This window comes from Acinonyx jubatus, chromosome A2 (genome assembly GCF_027475565.1).
Source record: "Acinonyx jubatus isolate Ajub_Pintada_27869175 chromosome A2, VMU_Ajub_asm_v1.0, whole genome shotgun sequence".
Classification (NCBI taxonomy): domain Eukaryota; kingdom Metazoa; phylum Chordata; class Mammalia; order Carnivora; family Felidae; genus Acinonyx; species Acinonyx jubatus.
Window position 1 is genome coordinate 66,993,435 of NC_069383.1, and position 21,267 is coordinate 67,014,701.

Consider the following 21,267-nt stretch of genomic DNA (forward strand, 5'->3'; position numbering starts at 1 on the left):
GGGGAATAAATTTGACAAACCAACAAAAGTTATGGGCTGGTAGACTATTTTATGATTCTTTACAAATTAGAATGTTAGCAAAGTGGATGGGGGCTCAAGAACCATGTTGACAGTTGTTCATGGTTCATTCATAGATTTTTAAAAAATATTTATTTATTTATTTATTTTTGAGAGAGAGAGAGAGAGAGAGAGAGAGAGTGAGAGAGAGAACAAGCAGGGGAGGGGCAGAAAGTGAGGAAGACACAGAATCTGAAGCAGGTTCCAGCCTCTGAACTGTCAGCACAGAGCTGGGTGCAGGGCTGGAACTCAGGAGCTGTGACTCAGATCATGACCTGAGCCCAGGTCAGATGCTTAACCAACTGAGCCACCCAAGTGCCTCAAGTGCTCATTCATAGATTAATGTCACAGTTCTATCACCAGATGTTCTATCTGAAAATAGAGTGTGTCCTCGTTCATCCTGTCTACAGCCCTCAGACCTAGGGCAAGAGGTCTTTCTCTGGGTCTCCTATGGCCTTCTGACCCCCGAAGGATCCAGGAAGCTACAGGGCATGAGGCTTATGCCCCCTTAAACCTGGACCACACTTTAGGTAACCAAGACCCCAGCAGTCCCTGCAAAATGGCCTGAGCCTGCTTTGAAGGCAGATACAAACATCTTTCCTTTGTCCATCTTTTCCCCAGGCCTGAGGGGAAAAAAAATGTAAGTTGGTTTTGGGGCTGGAAGGGGCCCTGGTGGGAGGTTCACTGTATTGTATTGCCTGGGGCACCTTCTTGTGCATTTGTTCCTCCTCTCCTGGGAGGAACCAAAGGTGGGGAGAGGCCAAGTAGGAGCTGGTCTGTAGGCTGTGGGCATGGGGTTGTACTAGCACTTAGACCTCTAAGGAATACCACAATTCTTTCATTTTTATTCTTATTGATACTTGTCAAAAAAGGAAGCTAGAACATTACTAGGTTGGTTATTAGCTTAATTTATAACATTCAGCTGTTTAGATACATGGTACGTAGGCCTCTGTTTGCAGTCTTGTCCTGGGCCCTGCAAATATTAGAGGTGAGTCTCCATACAGGCAAATAAATCTGTCCCCAGTCACTAGAAATGTTAAGTGTTTGTTTCTTCATCCATATAGAGCTGGATTAATATAGGCCTTCTAATTTACAGGGTGGTTGGAGAAGCAAATGAAATAATGGATGTGACAATGTCTTATAAGCTGTTTGCTGGTCGATAAAATGCAAGGTGCTGTTATGAAGAGGCAGAGAACAAATGATAAAATAGGAAATTTAAGAAAATTTGATGATTATAAAATTGTCCTATGTATAGTTGAAGAAAATTGTACAGGTCCCCCATCTTGATTTATAATATGAGCTACTCATGAACACTAAATATATATACATACACACACACACACACACACGCATAAACACACACTATATAGTATATATAGTGCTATGTATATATACTATATATATATTATATAGTATATAGTATACTACAAATATAGTATATATGTGTGTGTTTATATATTTATATATATGAAAAGACTCATTTTAACCTTCTGGGAAATTATAGAATCACTGGTGGAGCTCTCATTTGGAAAATACAAGTTGTCAGGGTAGAGTGACCCTGAACCATTGACATTCAAACCAGAATTTCACCAGGAACAGCAGCATCAGAAATCAGAGGCTGGGAACAGAGCTAATCTGTTCATAGCTTTCTGAAGCACTTGCTCTGTGAAATTGTAATTGTGGCCATTCCACAGGGATTACTGAGCCCACCAAAAAAGAAAACGCCTTTACAAAGGCGAATAACAGGAGTACAATATTTTCATTGATGGAAGTCTGCCCCCAAAACAAATGCTGTTCCTCAGGACCTATAGCTAACAAATCTGTCTGGACAAATGGAATGTGAATTCTGGCCAAAAGAATTTTGAGTGTATTTATGGTACTTTTCTGTTTTATATTTTGGTGGTTGACTCATTTATTCCCATCCAACATTATTAAATTAATTGCTTTCTAATTGACTCTTCAAGAGTGAGTTTCCATTTGCATTCAGAAATAAATGTTCAACTTGTTCTAAGTGAAAGGTCAGTTTTTCCTGGGTCAGTCTGACTCACAATATGATGTGGAGAGAGAACAGATTGCTTTTGAACAGAGGCATAGCTGGATCTAGGAATTGTACCTCCCTCTTTCTTGCTCCTGATGCCAGCGACACCCCATGTAGTACTCTAGGCTAGTGGAAACTATCTTGCAGACCATGGTGGTATGCCTTGTTCAGCTTTGAGTGGCTGATGACCATGGACTTGGGAATCTAACAGACTCAAGCTTGTGGTCACGGGCAAACTATTTAATCCCTCGGAGTCTCCTTTTCCTCATCTATGAATGGAGATCTCTCTCTCTCTCTAATCTAATCTGCTGTGGGGATTAGCAGTAATGTAAAGGTTTGGACTTTGGATCCATAATTGGTGGTTACAATGGTTATTTCCCTTCTTAGAGCGGAGCTATTCAAAGTGTGGTCTGTATGCTGGCCGTCAACCTGTGAACTGCTTGATGGTATTTTGTCATGACATAAAGATTGTACCAGAATATAAACCCACTATATCACTAAACACACTGTTTAGTTCAGTTGACATTCATTTTTCACAGCATGACTTCTTTAATGAAGGAAGCAGGGCACTGATCATTGTAGTGCAAGTTTCTTATGTCACTGTGAGGTGGCATTTTGAGAAGCATGCTTACAGCACATGGATGATAAAGCAGTGGTGAGGGCACTGGACTAGGAGCCACTGGCTAGCATGTGCATTTAAGTAATTCATTTAACTTCTCCAGTTGAGTTGCCATATCTTAAATATATGAATGGCTTTTAAGGAATAGAATCAATGATATTGTAACAGCATCGTATGGTGACAGATGGTAGCTTCACTTGCGGTGAACATTGCATAGTGTATAGAGAAGTTGAATCACTATGTTGTACACCTGAAATGTAACACTGTGTGTCAATTATGCTCAAATAAAACATTTTTATTTGATTTTATTCTATTTTTAATTTAAATCCAAGTTAGTTAACATATGGTGTAATAATAATTTCAGGAATAGAATTTAGTGATTCATCACTTACATGTAACACTCAGCGCTCATCCCAACAAGTGTCCTCCTCAATGCCCCTTGCCCATTTACCCATCCCGCTACCCACCTCCTCTCCAGCAACCTTCAGTTTGTACTCTGTATTTAAGAGTCTCTTATCATTTGTTTCCCTCTCTGTTTTTATATTATTTTTGCTTCCCTTCCCTTATGTTCATCTGTTTTGTATCTTAAATTCCACATATGAGTGAAATCATATGGTATTTATCTTTCTCTAACTTATTTCACTTAGCGTAATACACTCTTTTTCCATCCGCATTGTTACAAATGGCAAGTTTTCATTCTTTTTGATTGCCGAGTAATATTCCATTGTATATATAACACATCTTCTTTATCCATTCATCAGTTGGTGGGCATTTGGGCTCTTTCCTTACTTTGGCTATTGTCAATAGTGCTACTATAAACGTTGGGGTTCATGTGCCCCTTCGAATCAGCACTCGTGTATCCTTTGGATAAATAGCTAGTAGTGCAATTGCTGGGTCATAGGGTAGTTCTATTTTTAATTTTTTGAGGAACCTCCATACTGTTTTCCAGAGTGGCTGCACCAGTTTCCATTCCTACCTCCAGTGCAAAAGCATTCCTCTTTCTCCATAACCTCACCAATATCTGTTGTTGCCTGAGTTGTTAATGTCAGCCATTCTGACAGGTGTCAGAGGTGGAATTTCATTGTGGTTTTGATTTGCCACATCAGCCCTGATGCTGAGTGATGTTGAGTATTTTTTTCATGTGTCTGTTAGCCATATGGATGTCTTCTTTGAAAAAGTGTCTATTCATGTTTTTTGCTCATTTTTTGGGTGTTAGTTTTTTTTTTGGGTGTTGCGTTTGATAAGTTCTTTATAGATTTTGGATACTAACCCTTTATCTGATATGTCGTTTGCAAATATCTTCTCCCATTCCATCTGTTGCCTTTTCGTTTTACTGACTGTTTCCTTTGCTATGCAGAAGATTTTTTATCTTGATGAGGTCCCAATAGTTCATTTTTCTCTTATTTCCCTTGCCTCTGAAGACATGTCAAGTAAGAAATTGCTGCGGCCAAGGTCAAAGAAGTTTTTGCTTGTTTTCTCCTGTAGGATTTTAATGGCTTTCTGTCTTACATTTAGGTCTTTCATCCATTTTGAGTTTATTTTTGTGTATGGTGTAAGAAAGTGGTCCAGGTTCATTCTTCTGCATGTCATTGTCCAGTTTCCCCAACACCATTTGCTGAAGAAACTGTCTTTTTTTCCATTGGATATTCTTTCCTGCTTTGTCAAAGATTAGTTGGCCATACATTTGTAGGTCCATTTCTGGGTTCTTTATTCTGTTCCATTGATCTGAGTGTCTGTTTTTGTGCCGTAACATACTGTCTTGATGATTACAACTTTGTAATACAGCATGAAGTCTGGAACTGTGATGCCTCCACCTTTGGTTTTCTTTTTCTAATTTATTTTTAAGGTTTATTTATTTTTGAAAGAGAGGGTGGGGAGGAGCAGAGAGAGAGAGAGAGAGAGAGAGAGAGAGAGAGAGAGACACAGAATCTGAATTAGGCTCCAGGCTCCAGGCTTCAACCTATCAGCACAGAGCCTGACGTAGGGCTCAAACTCACAAACAGTGAGATCATGACCTGAGCCTAAGTCAGACACTTAACTGACTAAGCCACCCAGGTGCCCCAGTTTTCTTTTTCAGCATTGCTTTCGCTATTTGGGTCTTTTCTGGTTCCATACAAATTTTAGGATTATTTATTCTAGCTCTGTGAAGAATCCTGGTGTTATTTTGAGAGGGATTGCATTGCATATGTAGATTGCTTTGGGTAGCATTGACATTTTAACAATATTTGTTCTTCCAATCCATGAGCATGGAATGCTTTTCCATTTTTTGTGTCTTCTGCAATCTTTTTAATGTGTTTTATAGTTTTCAGCGTGTAGATTTTTCACCTCTTTGGTTAGGTTTATTCCTAAGTATTTTATGGGTTTTGGTGCAATTGTACATGGAACCGATTCCTTGATTTCTCTTTCTGCTGCTTCATTATTGGTGTATAGAAATGCAATTGTTTTCTATACATTGATTCAATATCCTGCAACTTTGCTGAATTCATGGATCAGTTCTCACAGTTTTTTGGTGGAGTTTTTTAGATTTTCCACACAGAGTATCACGTCGTCTGCAAAGAGTGTAAGTTTGACTTCCTCCTTGCCGATGTGGGTGCCTTTTATTTCTTTGTGTTGTCTGATTGCTGAGGCTCATATAAAAAAAAAATTTTAATCAATTGCTTTGAGGCTCAGATAAAAGCATGAAAGCACTTGAAAATTTTAACTTTGATAGCTGTTTTTCTAATTGCCTTTGATACATTTTGGTTCTAATTATGCAAAGTCTTAGAAGTCTGATACAATGGATTAGTATTCAGAGGTCCCAATTCTCATTCTACATGAGCAAGGTACTTAACCTTCTGAATCAAAAATTCTCAGTCTGTAAAATTGGGCTAATAATATCTGTGTCAAACAGTTAATGTCAGCTTACCTGAGATAATGTCTGCTAAATAAAATTAATCATAAACTGTAAAGCACAATTTAAATGTTAGTTCTTTTTTCATTAATATGCCAGGAAAGGCAGGGCAGTAGAGTGTGTTGGAAATATATGGCATTCTTGCCACCATGCCCGTCCCCAGCAGACCTTGCTAATTCTTCCTGGCTCCTTTCCCCACCAAGCCATGATGTGGTCTCAGGACCTTTCTCTCACAGTTCTCTGGGCAAACACTACTAATTGATCAAAGCTGGTACTCAGGGTGGAGTATAGTGTGGCAAAAATAGGGACTCTGAATCAGAGCTGCTTATTTGAGGAAAGTTATCTGGGTGAACTTAAGTTTTCTCATCTATAAAATACAACTGTAAAACTGATCTCATTGAGCTGTAATGTGGATTCACTTAAATCACAAAGAGCATATGGTGGATACTCGGTAAACCTTAGTTTCTTTCCTTTAAATGTCATCTCCCTTTCAAAAATGTCAAACCTTACTAGGTGGTATCACTGATTTGATTCTGTCAAGTGGAAGATGACTCATGGATAAAATTTTTCAGAGTGTAATGCCCAAATAACCCACAGGATTCAGGATAAAATTGTGTAAAACCCATCAGAGTGCTTATGTCATAAGAAAACTTTTTAAAACATCCTAACCCCAAACGACTGCAAAGGTCTTCTTATTTGTTTCATTTCTTTATTTTTTAGGGTGAAAATGGAGAATGTGGAAAACCAGGAATAAAAGGTGACAAAGTAAGGAACATGTTTTTAAAATGCTAACAGTTGGGATCCCTTTGGGCTGAGTTTCCCTAAGAGGAAATTCCTGGGATGCATTACCTTGCTCTCACTCCTGGAGTTGGAAAGTTACTGGCTCAATTTTCACGTCTGTAAAACATGAAGCAGAAAACAAAACTATACCTAACTTTACTTAATGGAGCCTCCACATACCTTTCATATGGATCTTTAAGACGGTGCTTTGTGGCCCCCTAACCTTTGAGGCTAGGCCTGTGGAATTTTATGGCAAAAAAGGATAATTTAACCAGCAAAGTCAGTTCAAGCTCCAGTTGGGTCTTTGCATCTGGAATTGTTTTCCAGATGTAAACACTGACAAGCACTTTCCAAAATAGAGTGAAGAACTCTATGGAATAAGTTAATGAAATAGTTATAAATAATGTGGCAGAACTAGGCATAGATAGGGGATTGAAATTTTGAAACTGCAGTACGCCACAGGCAATTGGGTGGGTCTTAACCTTTCGTTAAAAAATAAATATGAATAAAGTATTTAAAATGGAGACAATATTAAATGGGTCAGAAATATACAGACAGTACATTTGAAACTTAATGACAGAGCATCCAAAAATGTACAGAGTAAAAATAGTTTTCATTATAGTGAAGAACTATTAACAGCATGCTACCAAGATACTCAACTCATTCAATATCTGTATTTTAATTATGGGAGAGAGTCAAGGAATAAAAATGAGGCAGAAGGTGAAAAGCAGAGAATAAGATGATAACACTGGCCTATGTAACTAAGCACTTTAAATAGCTTGAGACTTTTGTGAAAGCTTTTAAAGTACTGTAGAGTTAAAGGCCAGGTGGATCTGAAAAAAAATGTAGGCTTGATAATTATCTCTGGGCAAAATGAAAACTGTAGTGATGAATGGATTCTGCCTGGAGGGTAATTGAAAATGGGAGGTGGACACAGACTTGAAAATACAGAAGGGGACAGAGAAGAACGAAAATGAAAGTTAAACAGTAACTGTTGAAAACTGTTTGAAATGAGAATGGTTGATAAAGAGCTAATCATCATACTTCATTGACTAAGATGCCAGGGGTTGTGAAATGCCCTATTATATTCTGTGCCAAAAAGAAAGAAAAAGTGCTGCCAATTACAAACAGAAGACGCAATTGATTATAAGACGTATCTTGATATTAGAGATGTAAAGATCTGAAAAAAAATGCATGTCTAGAGTCAATGAAATACAGCGTCCTTGACATGAAGAGTTCATATAAGTTCTTAAGTCAGACTATAAAGAACATGAAGAGACACAAGAGAGGAACTATAAATGGCTAATAAGTGAAAAAAACCCAATACATCAGCGATCAGAGAAGTGAAATTAACACATTAAAATATTATTTCACTTATCAAATTAGCAAACACTGGGATAATAGACAATACTCAGCATTGATGGGGGTGTCTGTTAAGGTGGAGATGCACATTCTCTACTCAGGTAGTAAGAATGGAAATCTGAGCAAACTATGGAGGAAAGCTTTGCTTTTTCTTCCCATGTATTGGTGTGAGACACAAAAGAGAGCGAGAGAGCCTTGAATGTGTTCATCATCTCTGTGTCTGTCATCCTCTTCCAGGACATTACCTTCAGGAATCTTTCAGAAGTTGGACATGACTTATAAACAAAGATATTCATTATAATATTATTTAAAATAATAATCATCAGAAACAATTTAAATGCCAAAACTAGGGAAATAAGTAAATTATAATAGATACATATTCTTGAATATTTTTCCATTTACTAAGAGTTTTTAATTACATGGAAAAATATTTTTGATACAATGGAAGACCAAATAAGTAGGACACAAGATTGTATACACACTTGAATCAATTATTTGAAGAAAAATATTCTATATGCCTAAAATGTTAATAGCAGTTGCTTCTGTGTGATTTTTTTCTGTTTCTTTACTTTTTTCCTTTAATTGCCAAGGTGTGTCTATTGTGAACAGGTTATATTTTGCTAAGCAGAAAAATGAAAATCTGAGAAAAGAGTGATTAGACTATACTATATTCTCATAAAAATAAATTTCAAAGGGTTTCCTAGTTATGGAACATATTGCAATATCTTCTATTAGAGAGTATTGAGTATAAACAGTGTTTTGTCAAGTTGCATGTCTTGAAGATGGGCAAAAGAGTGATCTAGACATTGTGGAAACTCACTAAATTGTTAATTTAACTGATTTTGCCTTGTTGGAAAGAAACAATATTCCACCAACTGTACTTTTTCTAAGGAATTGTAAGGAATAAATTGTTTGCTCTGACCAAAATTTCAATATACAGGTGAAGGACTTACATCTAAAACTGTTTTCATGGAGTTTACTGAAGGAAAATCTGACCTCAAATTGGCTTATTATTTAGGATCATTTTGTTGACAATGTATCGGTTTGCTTTGCTGTTTGGATAAAGTGGGAAGATTGGCCATCACTGAGAACACATTCTTTTCTCCTCTACCTAAAATCATTGCATTTTGAAGATGGATACTTAGAGCAACTTACCATTAATTTTATTCCACAGGGATCCTTAGGGCCGTATGGACCAAAGGGACCCAGAGGACTTCAGGTAAGGAGGCTAAACCAAATCTATATCTGAATTAGAATCACCTAGGAAGCTTTAAAAATCTGTTTGCCCATTTGCTCCCTCTGCCAATTCAATTAGGATGTCTAGGGATTGGAGCCAGGCATCAGTAGTTTTAAAGATCCCCAGGTGATTTCAATGTGCAACGAAGTTTGGAAATCACTGCCCTAATGTTTTGAATGACTAATTCAGGCTCCCCAAAGATAGGTACCAGCAGGTGAGTTTACTTAGTAGAGGGATAGAAGTTTAAAAATTCGAGTTAGGAAGATGAGTGAAGTCAAAGCAGTTAAAAGAAGGATGTAACTATTTTTGCTTTGCTAGTATAATATAGTTGGAAGAACTATGCATTTTATCTAATTACACTATGTGTAATTTAGATACAGTACTTAATATTCAAAAACATGGAATGCTCATTATAAGTACTTAATGTTCAATAGCATGGAAAAGATTTTGAAGGCATTTATTTAAGTTAGACATATTCCATGGATTTCAGAAAATAATTTAGATCAGTTTTTTCCCAGTCTGGGGACTTGCCCAGTCTAAAGTTTTCATGGCGGGGGGGGGGGGGGGGGGAGGATGTATGTATATGAAGAGTTCATTTATGTATTTCAAAAAGTCTACTGAAAATTGTAACTTGGCTCAAGATTTCCCAGACAGCATCTAATTAACCATCAACTCCTTTGCTCTGGTCTGGAATTGTGTCAACACAGGGCAGGAACTCTGGTTATCACAGGGTCATTGGAAGCTCCAACTTCCAGTTATAAATGCCTTAGCTATTTAAAAAAGTTGCTCATTCAAAATTCTTTAAGAAGGGTGTCCAGCACAGGGATAAGGTTGGAAACAGGCTTAGAAAGCAAACACCTCATTAATAAATGTTTGTTCTCAGCTTAAGTATAGTATTTTAGAAGCTGCCTATTTGACAGGAGGAATTTTATCTCATTCCATTTCTCAGTCACATTTAACCCTAACTTAACTCTGAGATATTTAGTCTGACTTCTAAATTCAGGATCTCTAGGGACCTTAATGAATAATTCCTTCTTGGTTGGCCTTTTATATATAGAACTAATTGTTGGTTTTCACCTCGGAGCAGGGCATTAGTGGACCTCCAGGGGATCCAGGCCCGAAGGGATTTCAAGGCAATAAGGTAATCATACCCTTTGAGTAAAGACAGGCAGAGTGCCTTTCCCCGGTGAGCTATAGTAATTTATGTTTTTATTAAGCAGAAGTCAATGGACTCCTTGAGGATGTATCTTTGGCAATACATAATAACCTGCAGGTATATACACAGAATCATGTTCAAGTACATGCAGGAAGTCAGTGGCGTGACTTTATCATTTATTATTACATTATTCAGAGGGGCATTATTAAATACAAGCCATTATTCAAAATCTTTGCAGTATTTCCAGCTTTCTCCTGCCCTATAGTCATTTTATGGTTCACTAGAAACTGAGAAGTAGTAACAAATAACCAATTCAAATCATTCTATTTCCCCATACATGATGTCAACTCAATATATAGTTTATAAGAGTAGGCAATTTGTGACTGTCATGCCAACAAAGATTGAGCTTTTAAAAATTATTACAGGGGTGTAATCTCAACCATCAGTACCATGCTTGTAATGGCATTCCACGGATCAGCAAGACAGATGGGGAGGGATCGAATAAGAGCCAAATAGAACCAAAAGATGCTACGGCTGGGATCTTTAAAAGACCTTGATACAAGGCTCTGTTTTGCAATGAAAGTGGCCATTAATTTGCTGAATACAAGCTTTTTAGTACCTTTTAAACTTCTCAATGCTTAGTAAATTTCATGGATATAGTAAATATACAATAAATAGTGTCAGTGACTAGAGATCTGTGGAAATCTGTGGCAGTAATAACAGCAGAAGGTGCCATCCTCAACGGACCCTAGATAAAGCCAATCTTTTAAGGGTACTATCAAATTTAAGCTGTGGGGAGCAGCTGGGCTACTTGAGTGTTCTTTTTCCAGAGAGAGGAAAGAGAGTGACAAGTATAGTATTTTTAATGAGATAACAACAATGTGTGATTTCCCAGGCCACTTTTAATTGGCAAATTAAAATAGAATGAGTTTCTCAGTGGGAGTGTGCTTAAGCTTCATCTGGGGAAACTGCCTTTTCCAGTCCTTGACTATGATTAATTCTCTCTGGGGAAAAGAAATGTATCTCTTGAATACTGAGTAGAAGTTTTTATAAAATTGCTTTGGCAGTAGATAAAATCCTGCAGCAAGAATAAAAAACATTTTGACAGTCCACACTTATTTCTAGGATTCTTTGGTTACCTAAGATGATCATTTTCATGCTTGGGAAAAAGAGGCTTCAAATCAGGTATCAGTGCTGGAGTCTGCAACAGTGATAGAATTACAGAATGTTTGAGCCACCAGGTATATTAGGAGATCATACTAGCCCAAGGTTTTCATTCTGGAAAATGAGAAGTGAAGTCCAGATATCAAATGGCTTGCCTGAGGCAGAGACACAGCCAGACTCATCAGCTCTGGGGAGTGCCCATGCAGGACTGAGGACAGTGCATGTAGTTTTGGGAGATGCTTAGTGGCAGTCCCTAAAAAGGTGTCATCATTTGCTCACTTCTCTTTATGTCTCATAAATTACGATTTCAGTTTTTCTTTTAACATAAATTTATTTAAACAGAATATAGCTTTTAATTTCACCAGTGCATTAATTCTCAGAAAGAATAAATACAGTTGAGTGTTTAGGGGAGCTTGTAATGCTCTGATGTAATAACACTTCATGCTTGACTTTCACATCATCATAAAAGGAGTAGTTTTTCCAAAAGTATTTGAGGACTTCATGAGTTTTCCAAGGTCCTCTCTTTAAAAAAATTTTTTTTAAATTGTGGTAAAGGATACGTGACATAAAATTACCACTGGGATTTAGTCACAAAATTCATTGCCAGGTGAATACACGAAGTTCACTGCCAATTGAAAAGATGTCAATTTCTAGAGAATGTTCTGGATTGCTAGGGGCAAGTGAGGTAGTAATGAGTTTTTCTTTTTCCTTGTGGTTTATGGTCACAAATTTAGTGGTCTCTTAACTCTTAACTCTTAAGAGTCTCTTAACTCTTTCTTCAAGACTATTACTAATTTCTACTTCTCTTTGGATCTGTCAAGGAGAGATGCATGTTGCATTGATCATTAAATTTTTAAAATGTTATACATTTATTTGTGTATTATCTTAAAAGTCAGGTTTCAGGGAATAATTTCATCTTGTGTCTCAGAATGTACTTCTAAATCTTAAAGACTTAATATACTATATTTTCCTCAATCTGGAAATAATATTATGTTTATAATGACACTTCTTTTCATCTATTACCATTTTATCACAAAATGTTTTTAAGAAATTGCTATTGCAATTTGTGCAGAAAAACTCTAAAATCCAGTAATTCTGTATTTTCTAATGGGAACTGGGAGGATTATTTATTTTGAAACTTCTATAATAATCAATAACAGGGGTGCCTGGGTGGCTCAGTTGATTGAGCGTCTGACTTCAGCTCAGGTCATGATCTCGTGGTCTGTGAGTTTGAGCCCCGTGTCGGGCTCTGTGTTGACAGCTCAGAGCCTGGAGCCTACTTCAGATTTTGCGTCTCCCTTGCTCTCTGCCCCTCTCCCACTTGTGCTCTCTCTCTCAAAAATAAACAAACATTAAAAAAAATAATAACACTTAGTGTATATTTACTACATACAGATATATAGTTCTTTATTTATTTTGAGAGAGAGAACACGTGTGGGAGGGGGAGAGAGAGAGAGAGAGAGAGAGAGAGAGAGAGAGAGAGAGAGAGAATACCAAGCAGGATACACACTGTGAGTACAGAGCCCAGTGTGGGACTTGAACTCATGAACTGTGAGATCATGACCTGAGCCAAAGCCAAGAGTTGGACACTTAACTGACTCAGCCACCAGCCACGCCAACAGATATGTAGTTCTAATTATTCATGTAACATAATACTACACTTTGAGGCATGATCTAGTCTTACCCCATGGTACAGATTAGGCTACCCAGGCACAGAGAGTTTAGTAATGGGTCCACATCTACATGCTAATAAGGGACAGAGCCAGGATTCAAACCCAGCCAGTATGCTCTGAACCAACATATTGTATTTGTCTCCTTAGGAACATTGCTGAATTTCCTCAATAGTTGACCTGAAATAAATGCATTTGTTTGGACAATATGGAAATTGCATCTGTCCCTCTTCTCATGTACTCTGGCTGGAAACACCAGTCTGTTTGTTGAGAGGTGTATTTCTATTTGATTATAATGTTAATCTGAAAGTACAGGAAGAGAAGGAAGGTAATCACATGGGAAAAAGAAACCAGGGATGTGCATTTTCAAATATTTTGTCTCTTAGGGGACCTTAAAATAAAAACCCTCAGATTTGTAACATTTGCAAAGATTACATATGAATTTCTAGATGGGGCCTCTATATATCTTTGAATTTATGAATGGTCTCTGTCATGAGCTATAGTCCCATTTTATTGCTCTAGTAGTTGATGTTCTTCATCAAGTGGTTTGCGGAAAGGTGGTCAAAGAACAGAAGGAAAAAATAGGATGTGATAAATCAAGGAAAAACGTGATTCTGGCCCAGTTTCATGAATCATTTCTGTCATTAATATTTCCACATGTAAAGTAGCTCCTATTCTTGTTGCTTTGAAACAAAACAGATGTTTCTCAGGATGAAGCTGTGGCTCTGAGGCCACCTCAGCCTCCCCCATATATGGAGATCATGCAATGGCATTCAGAAGAACAACATCCTGTCAGTCTCCAAAATCAGTATTATAATCACACAAGTGCCTGAGAAGCCTTATCCCTAGGACCAAATGGAAAATGCTATTTTCTGGACAGAGCTATGCTCCGGAGAGAGCGCTGTGCTTTTTCTGAGTAAAAATTGAGTACCTAAGAGCCCTACACCAACATCAAATGGCTATTGTGATGGCTTAGATTGCAATCCCTTCTGTCCATAGAATGGGCCCTCTAATAACTAGAAAAAAAATGGCTCAAGATTGGCAGGCCTTTCAATTCACAGAGAACAAATTACAAAATCAGTTTTATACAAATAAACACAGTAGAATGCTGGGTGTGTCAAACCCACATTAGGTAATTTTTGCCATTTCTTGATGTATTTCTGATGTTATTTTTGAAGGGTATTTCCTTCTCAAGTTTCATGTATATTGGCTCTTTCCAAGACGCTCTTTGTGCTCCTGGGAGGAATGACTGCCCACTGTGGCATGAACAGAAAATAGCTTGTGACAAGCTGACATATCCTAGTCCTAGTGCTTTAGTGCTAAGGCCAAAAGAGCACTAGGAAATATCCCTGATATACTTTCCCATGTCAAAGTACCACACATTAATCCTCAAACAATGAAAAATACCATGAGATTATATTATATACTAATTTATCTTAATGGATGAATTATCTCCCTTCTCCTAACCTCTTCCATTGTTTTACTCTAGGACATTCATCTATTTCCTGCAGGGTTTTTCTCCACTAAGATTTTTCCTCTTATGCTACACTCAAGTGTAGGAAACACAAAGTCCTTTTATATATGAGACTTTGTCTTAACCCACTTTTACTTCTGAGATGTTATGAAAACCCACAGAGAAATAGCACCAGTCTTTTCCAGTTTAGTAAATAGATATGGGGAGGGTAAATAATCCCCAGTGAATCAAACATTCATCCATCCATTCAAAATAAACAAAGAAGCTCATATCAACGAATAAAGGGAACCTATGTTTCAAGAGGACTGAGGGCAGATCAAACACTTAGATCATTCCATGGTTCTGCACCAGACCATGATTCTTGGACACCCTTCTCTTCCTTATCCAAGTCTGTTAAGGTTTCACCTCATTTTTTTGACGCTTCCAAGGACAGTACATGTTTTTCAAGTAGCTGGTAATCTTATGAAGAAGTAAATAAGAGTCAAATGTACAAATCCTAAAATTGAAATTGTAAACCTAGTAAACATCTTTACACAACATCCTGTTTTCCTCAAAATGCTCAATGAAAAGAAGTCGATTTAATTTTTTTTAATTTTTCAAATTAGTTTTTAAAGTTTATTTACTTGAGAGAAAGAGAGAGAGAGAGAGAGAGAGAGAGAGAGAGAGCAAGTGGGGCAGGGGCAGAGAGAGAGAGGGAGAGAGAGAGAAACCCAAGCAGGCACCACTCTGTCAGTGAAGAGCCTGACATGGACTCGAACCCATGAACCATGAGATCATGACCTGAGCCTAAACCAAGAGTCAGGCATTTAACTGACTGAGCCACTCATGAGCCCCCAAAAGGAGTTCAATTTTGAAAAGAGGGATGGATGTCAACCTTTGCAATAGCTACCAGGAATGTACATGCAGATATTTTTGGTAGCCAGTAGTTCCTTTTAGCTTCCATGCATTATACCTTTAAACATTGCTAGACTTCTTTCAGATATGAACCACTGGCAGGAGAATTAGACAAATGTGTGCAGGTCCATCACTTTAAAAAAAAACCCGAAGCAGAAGATGTAGTGACAATGGGTCGGGGGCACCACTATCACATGAAAGAAAAAGTTATATGTAACAAAGAAGTATTTGTTAAATGAATGGATGAATGAGTATTTAAATGGAATGAGTTGTCAACAGTATTAAGCTGCAGACAAGTGAAACAGGCAGGAGCCCAACAGAGTTATTTAGTTTGTCAACTTTGAGGTTTTTGGAAATCTTTAAGGGAGCAGTTTCAATAGAGATATTGGGGAGGTGACAAAGGAGAAGAGTACAAAAGCCAGGAATTCTGACCATTCTTCCAAGATATTGGGATAATAAAGGGAAACAGAACAGTGTTGACATAACCCATGAAAAGCTTCTTGTGTGTTAAATAATCTAATGTGTTCGTATACTTCCACTTTTTTCTAAGAGAGGCATGAGAAGACTCATGTTTTCTATAACTATTTTTGCAGGAACCGAAATATCATTAATGAAGATTTAGTAGATTTAAAAATACTTTCTTGTTTTGTTCATTATTTAAATATTTTACTCAACTCAACGTTAGCTTTGTAGGTCAACCTACTAAATGTAACTAATATTTCACTTATGGTTTGGGAGTAGTTCAACACCACAGGTATGAACAACTATGAAGAATTTTAAACTTCTTCCTCCAACAAGCATTTATGTAGTTTTTATTTCAGCTCTCACACAATTTAAAAACCTAACAAAATCTTCTGACATCATGATGTTGCTTTCATCTGTAAAAAATCATGATTTAAAATAGGATATAATTCCTTAAAACTTTATAGGACGTAAACCAGGTGAAACATACACAGACATCAACAATCCTGGTATGGAGTAATTACTCAAACAGAAAAGTTTTTTAAGTTCATGGCTCTTTTAACAGAATGACTATATTTTTTGCTTCATGTAAAGCATTTTAAGTCAGGGTACTTGAACATGTCAGCTTTCCCAATTGTCCAAAACCAATAATGGGCCTTCTCATTCTCCTGGAAAGCTAACAACTTTTATTATTAATTTTTAAAAATATTTATTTATTTTTGGGAGAGAGAGAGACAGAGTGTGAGAGAATGAGGGTTGGAGAGAGAGGGAGACACAGAATCCAAAGCAGACTCCAGTCTCTGAGCTGTCAGGACAGAGCCTGACACAGGGCTCAAACTCACAAACCAAGAGATCATGACCTGAGCTGAAGTCAGATGCTCAACAGACTGAGCCACCCAGGTGCCCCTGGCAGGCTAACAACTTTGAACAAGGTTGTGATGCTTGTAAAGCACTGTAAAGGGAAGAATCCCTTTACAATTGTAAGTAAAAATATCTGTTTAATGAAGAATTGGAACCAACCTGCCAAACTATGTGAATATTTTTTCTTCAGAGGGGTCAAAGTTTAAATGCTATTTCTGTCCTGGGCCTAATTAAAGGGAAAAAAAATCATTAGTAATCCAGCAGTTGTTGCGAAAAGGGCTTTGACCTACATGCACATCTGCCCACCAGGAGTCTAAATGAGCTTATTAACCAATTTGACATGAGACAGCTGATAGTGACAACTTGAAGAGGCTGCCAGAACATGTGGGATGTCAGCCAATGTCTTCAAGGCAGATAATTTTCATTCCCAAATCTCTGATGCATATGGTTCTCATCAGGAGGGGTATACTGTGTATGTGTGTGTGTGCACACGTATGTGTGCATGTGCATGCATGTGCACAGAAACTGTCAAGGTAAAGACTCTGATGGATCAAGAAACCCAAACCCAAAATGCTGCCAATATAAAGGTGCTGAGTCTAACCCACAATGCCCAGGCAAGCTGGGCACTAATGTGGAACAGAATCAGGTACTGCAGTGTCTTCTGAGGGATGTCAGAATTTAAAAAACAATCACACGATTGTCCCGAATCCAAGAAAGTTGCAATAGCTTTGCAACAGGGAGTATGAAGTTTATTCCAAGGGTAAGCCTTTTTTATTGTGATAAAATATGCATAATATTTATCATTTTAACCATCTGTGAGTGTACAATTCGGCGGTACTAAATACATTCACAATGTTGTGTAATAATCACCACCACCCATGCCCAAAAGCTTTTTCATCATCCTAACACAAACTTTGTACCTTTCAAATAATAACTCTCCTTATTTCTCCTGCGCCTAGTCTCCAAGTGTAAGTTTTTAAAGAAACATATCATATGATCATATGAACCCATCTTCTCTAATAAACTAATGTCCTTGTTCTCAGATTCATGGGTAGGGATCACAGTGAATATTTTCCAGTGAGTCATTTTGTGTTGGGAGAGTCCAAGGAGTGTCCACCAGAGCTGGGATTCTTTAAAGCTATCCTGATGGGCCTCTGAGCAGACTTTCCTCTTAGGGACAATGATACACAATTCTTTATATTTTATTATATATGATGAAGTATGACTTTCCTATTAGATTGAATCATATGAATGTCATTTTTGTAGGTCAACCATGGTTGAATATTATCAATTTCATGCGGTTTAACCTAATAGCAATCAAGAAAATGAGTTGAATTACTAAAATCTGGTACAGTTTTCATTACATTTTCACCACTTTTTTGTTATTATGGGTTTTTTTTTTCTTTTTTGAAAAGCATGAATAAGTGGAATATGTGGACTGTGGTCTTTTCTCTTATCCAACTAGATGATATTCAAAAAAGATTGCAGTTGGAGATTTCAAATAATCATGGTTTCTAACTCAGTGCAGTTGGTTAATAACTGATTTATATGTAGACCTACACTGTGTGATTACACGACTGCCAATTATAATTTATGTTACCTTTACCACTCACTTAGTGACAACACTGACCCAGGTAGACTTAAATGCCTGAAATGAAATGTGAATTGGCTTGTAAAAGTATATTTTCTCTTGGTTTGCATTTTATTTTAGAGATCCTCTGTCTTCATATGATGGATCTTCCACAATGAGTAGTTTCTTATAACTAATAATAAGTTTCTTATAACACTTCTCTGAAATAAGAGAAATTAGGTATTAAAAATAGAGCTTGAGTTATCAAGTATTTGATAAATGTTAGTTTTCTGCCTCCTAACACCTGCTTTTCTTTCTTTCTCCCCCAAAAAGGACCTTTTTTTGCTTTTCTCCCATATCTTTGTATGCAGTCATCACTGTGCTGAGTTTCAGATAAGACTGTATCTTGGCTGTACTTGAACCATTCTGCATCATTTTCCTCCATTAGGAAAGTATCAGAATATTTGCCATAAGACTTAAAATATTAAAGTTGGTGCTACACATATTTGGGAAATGATAAAAAAAGAAGTTGCTAAAATGTTGTTCTCATGTTAAGATCCTAAAGTATGATTAAATTGTTCATAACTGAATTATTCAAGAAAAGGTAAATTTCTGTCCCCCCAAAATTCAGAATTTTGAACAACATTTCATTATTTATTATCTTAGGGCAAGGAAGATGTTGACTCTGGTTAGAACTGGTGCCAGGAATAAGGCATTTTAGGTTTCTTTAGCTGAGCTTCCCATACAGTGTAACCTTAGTCTGTCTATTGGGATTTCATTGTGACTTCAACTGAAAAAAAAAAAGTTTAATTGTGTCTGGGTAAGTTTTCAGGAGAAACTGTGTAATAGGTACTTTACATCACTTTGTAATTTATGTACAGTTGCTCTTGGTTGAAACTTAAGTAAACCAGAGGGAACCCCAAGGGAGCATTTCTAGATTTCCAGCTTCCCCAGCCCAGACCTGTTTGGTTTCCTGTTTTGGTCACCTCCAGCAGCTAGCACAGCACCTGCTTCCAAGTTGCTGCTCAGTAAATGTTTGCTGCATGGATGGTTGAGTGAATGTTATCCATTAATTAACCATTGACAATGCAAAACTGAGCAAACTCACATGACATCCTCCCCACAGTCTAGGGATAGATGCTAACTAAATGCAACATTATAATTATAATGAATACGCAGAAAAAGAAGAAAATGGTGCAATCAGTGCCTCTAGAATAGGGATTTCACCTGATCAGAGAAGCCTTCTCTGAAGCTGTGCTGCTTAAAATAAGATTTGAAGGATGAATAAGGATTAACTAGGGGAAAAGGGAGGTAAGAACATCCTAGATAGACTGAGTAGCACATGCTAAGATCCCGTGGCAGAAGGGGGCCTGGCAAAGAAGGACAAGGAACAGAACAAAGGCCAATGCTGCCAGGGTGGTGAGTGAAGAAGCAACTAGTTACAGATGGGAATGAAAAGACTGTGGGACAACACCATGCAGGGGCTCGCAAGCCTTGTAAGGAGCTTTGTCTTTCCACTAAGAGCAAAGGGAAAGGCCTTGAATGGTTTCATTCACATTAAAAATCAAAAGATTGGACTGGCAGTAATGGTGGGGGTGGAGGGGAATAAATTAAAATGTGCAACAATGTATGTGTGTAGGGTACTAAGACTTTGTTGTAATCTGTGCAAGAGGTGAGATTAATTTGAAGTAGACTACAGAGGCATGGTAGGGGATTAAAAATGGTAGATAGATTTGAGAGAGATTTAGAGGGCATATTGAAAAGAGTTGGCAATACATTACACATGGTAAGTAAAAGAGTGAGAGATGTCAAGAATGACTCCTTGTTTGGCTTGACTCATGGAGGGATTGTGGTGCTCTTCCCAGATAGAGAATGCTGGAAGGTGATCAGGTCTGTGAGGGGAAGAATATGAGTTTGTCTTTGGAAATGATGGGTTTCTTTTGAAATTCTCTTTCCTGACTTCTATCACACTGCGTTTGTGAGTTCCCATTTCTTTTTCTCAGACTGCCTTCCTCAACTCCCCACAAGACATTTCTATGTTCTTCCATTCCCACCCAACTTGTATGTTGGTACTCTCCATGGTTCTGACCTAAGCTTCTGGCCTGCTTAGTCACTAAACCCACCCTGTTCAATACAGTAGTCACATGTGGCCATTGAGCCCTTGAAATATGGCTAGTCTGAATAGAGATGTGCTATAATTGTTAAATATACGTAGGATTTCAAAGACATGTGTTAAAAATAGTAAATAAAATCATTGATAAGGTTTTTATGTTGATCACATACTGAAATGATATTTTAGATATATTGAATTAACTAAAATATGTTATTACTTTTTTTAAAAGTTTATTCATTTATTTTGAGAGAGAGAGAGAGCATGTGCATGCATGTGAGTGGGGGAGGGGCAGAGAGAGGGATAGAGAGGAGAGAATCCTAAGCAGGCTCCATGCCCAGCATGGAGTCTGATGCAGGGTTTGATCTCACGAACCATGAGATCATGACCTGAGCTGAAATCAAGAGTAGGATGCTTAATTGACTGAGCCACCCAGGTGCTGCTGTTATTATTAATTTTTTAAGGTGACTACTAGAAAATTTAAAATTACATATGTGAAAAAATAAATAAAATTACATATGGGGCTCATTGTATATTTCTAGTGGGTGGCTCTACTCTAGACAGTGACCCTATTGTTGCCTTATTTCTGTCCGTTTGAGCCCACAGAGCTGTTTATTGTCCCCAGAACATTTCACATCATTTTATGCCTCAAACACTTTCCTTTTCCTTAACTTTTGTTCCTCTTCTTTTATGCCAGATTAGATATGATTCCTACTTTTTTTTGGTTCAGAGAAAATATCTCCTCTACTATTTGAAACTTTTCTCATTCTTTAAGGCAGACTTAAACACTTGTGTCACAGAGTCTATCATCCTCTGTTAATATCTTTATTATAGCTAATTCACATGCTTATATTTTCTTTTATATTCATTTGCCCCTCCAGCCAGATTGTAAGTGTCTGCAAAGTACAGGTGTGATCTGATTT

At 37.4% G+C, this 21,267-nt stretch overlaps 1 protein-coding gene across 1 annotated transcript in view; it reads left to right on the plus strand.

Moving 5' to 3' along the window:
* COL28A1 (collagen type XXVIII alpha 1 chain) overlaps nucleotides 1-21,267 on the plus strand; it is a 173,908-nt gene that overhangs the window by 26,038 nt on the left and 126,603 nt on the right. The window contains exons 9-11 of the mRNA XM_027071949.2: nucleotides 6,325-6,369; nucleotides 8,921-8,965; nucleotides 10,071-10,124. Coding sequence (XP_026927750.2) covers nucleotides 6,325-6,369; nucleotides 8,921-8,965; nucleotides 10,071-10,124 — 144 coding nt within the window. The remainder of the gene's footprint in view (nucleotides 1-6,324; nucleotides 6,370-8,920; nucleotides 8,966-10,070; nucleotides 10,125-21,267) is intronic.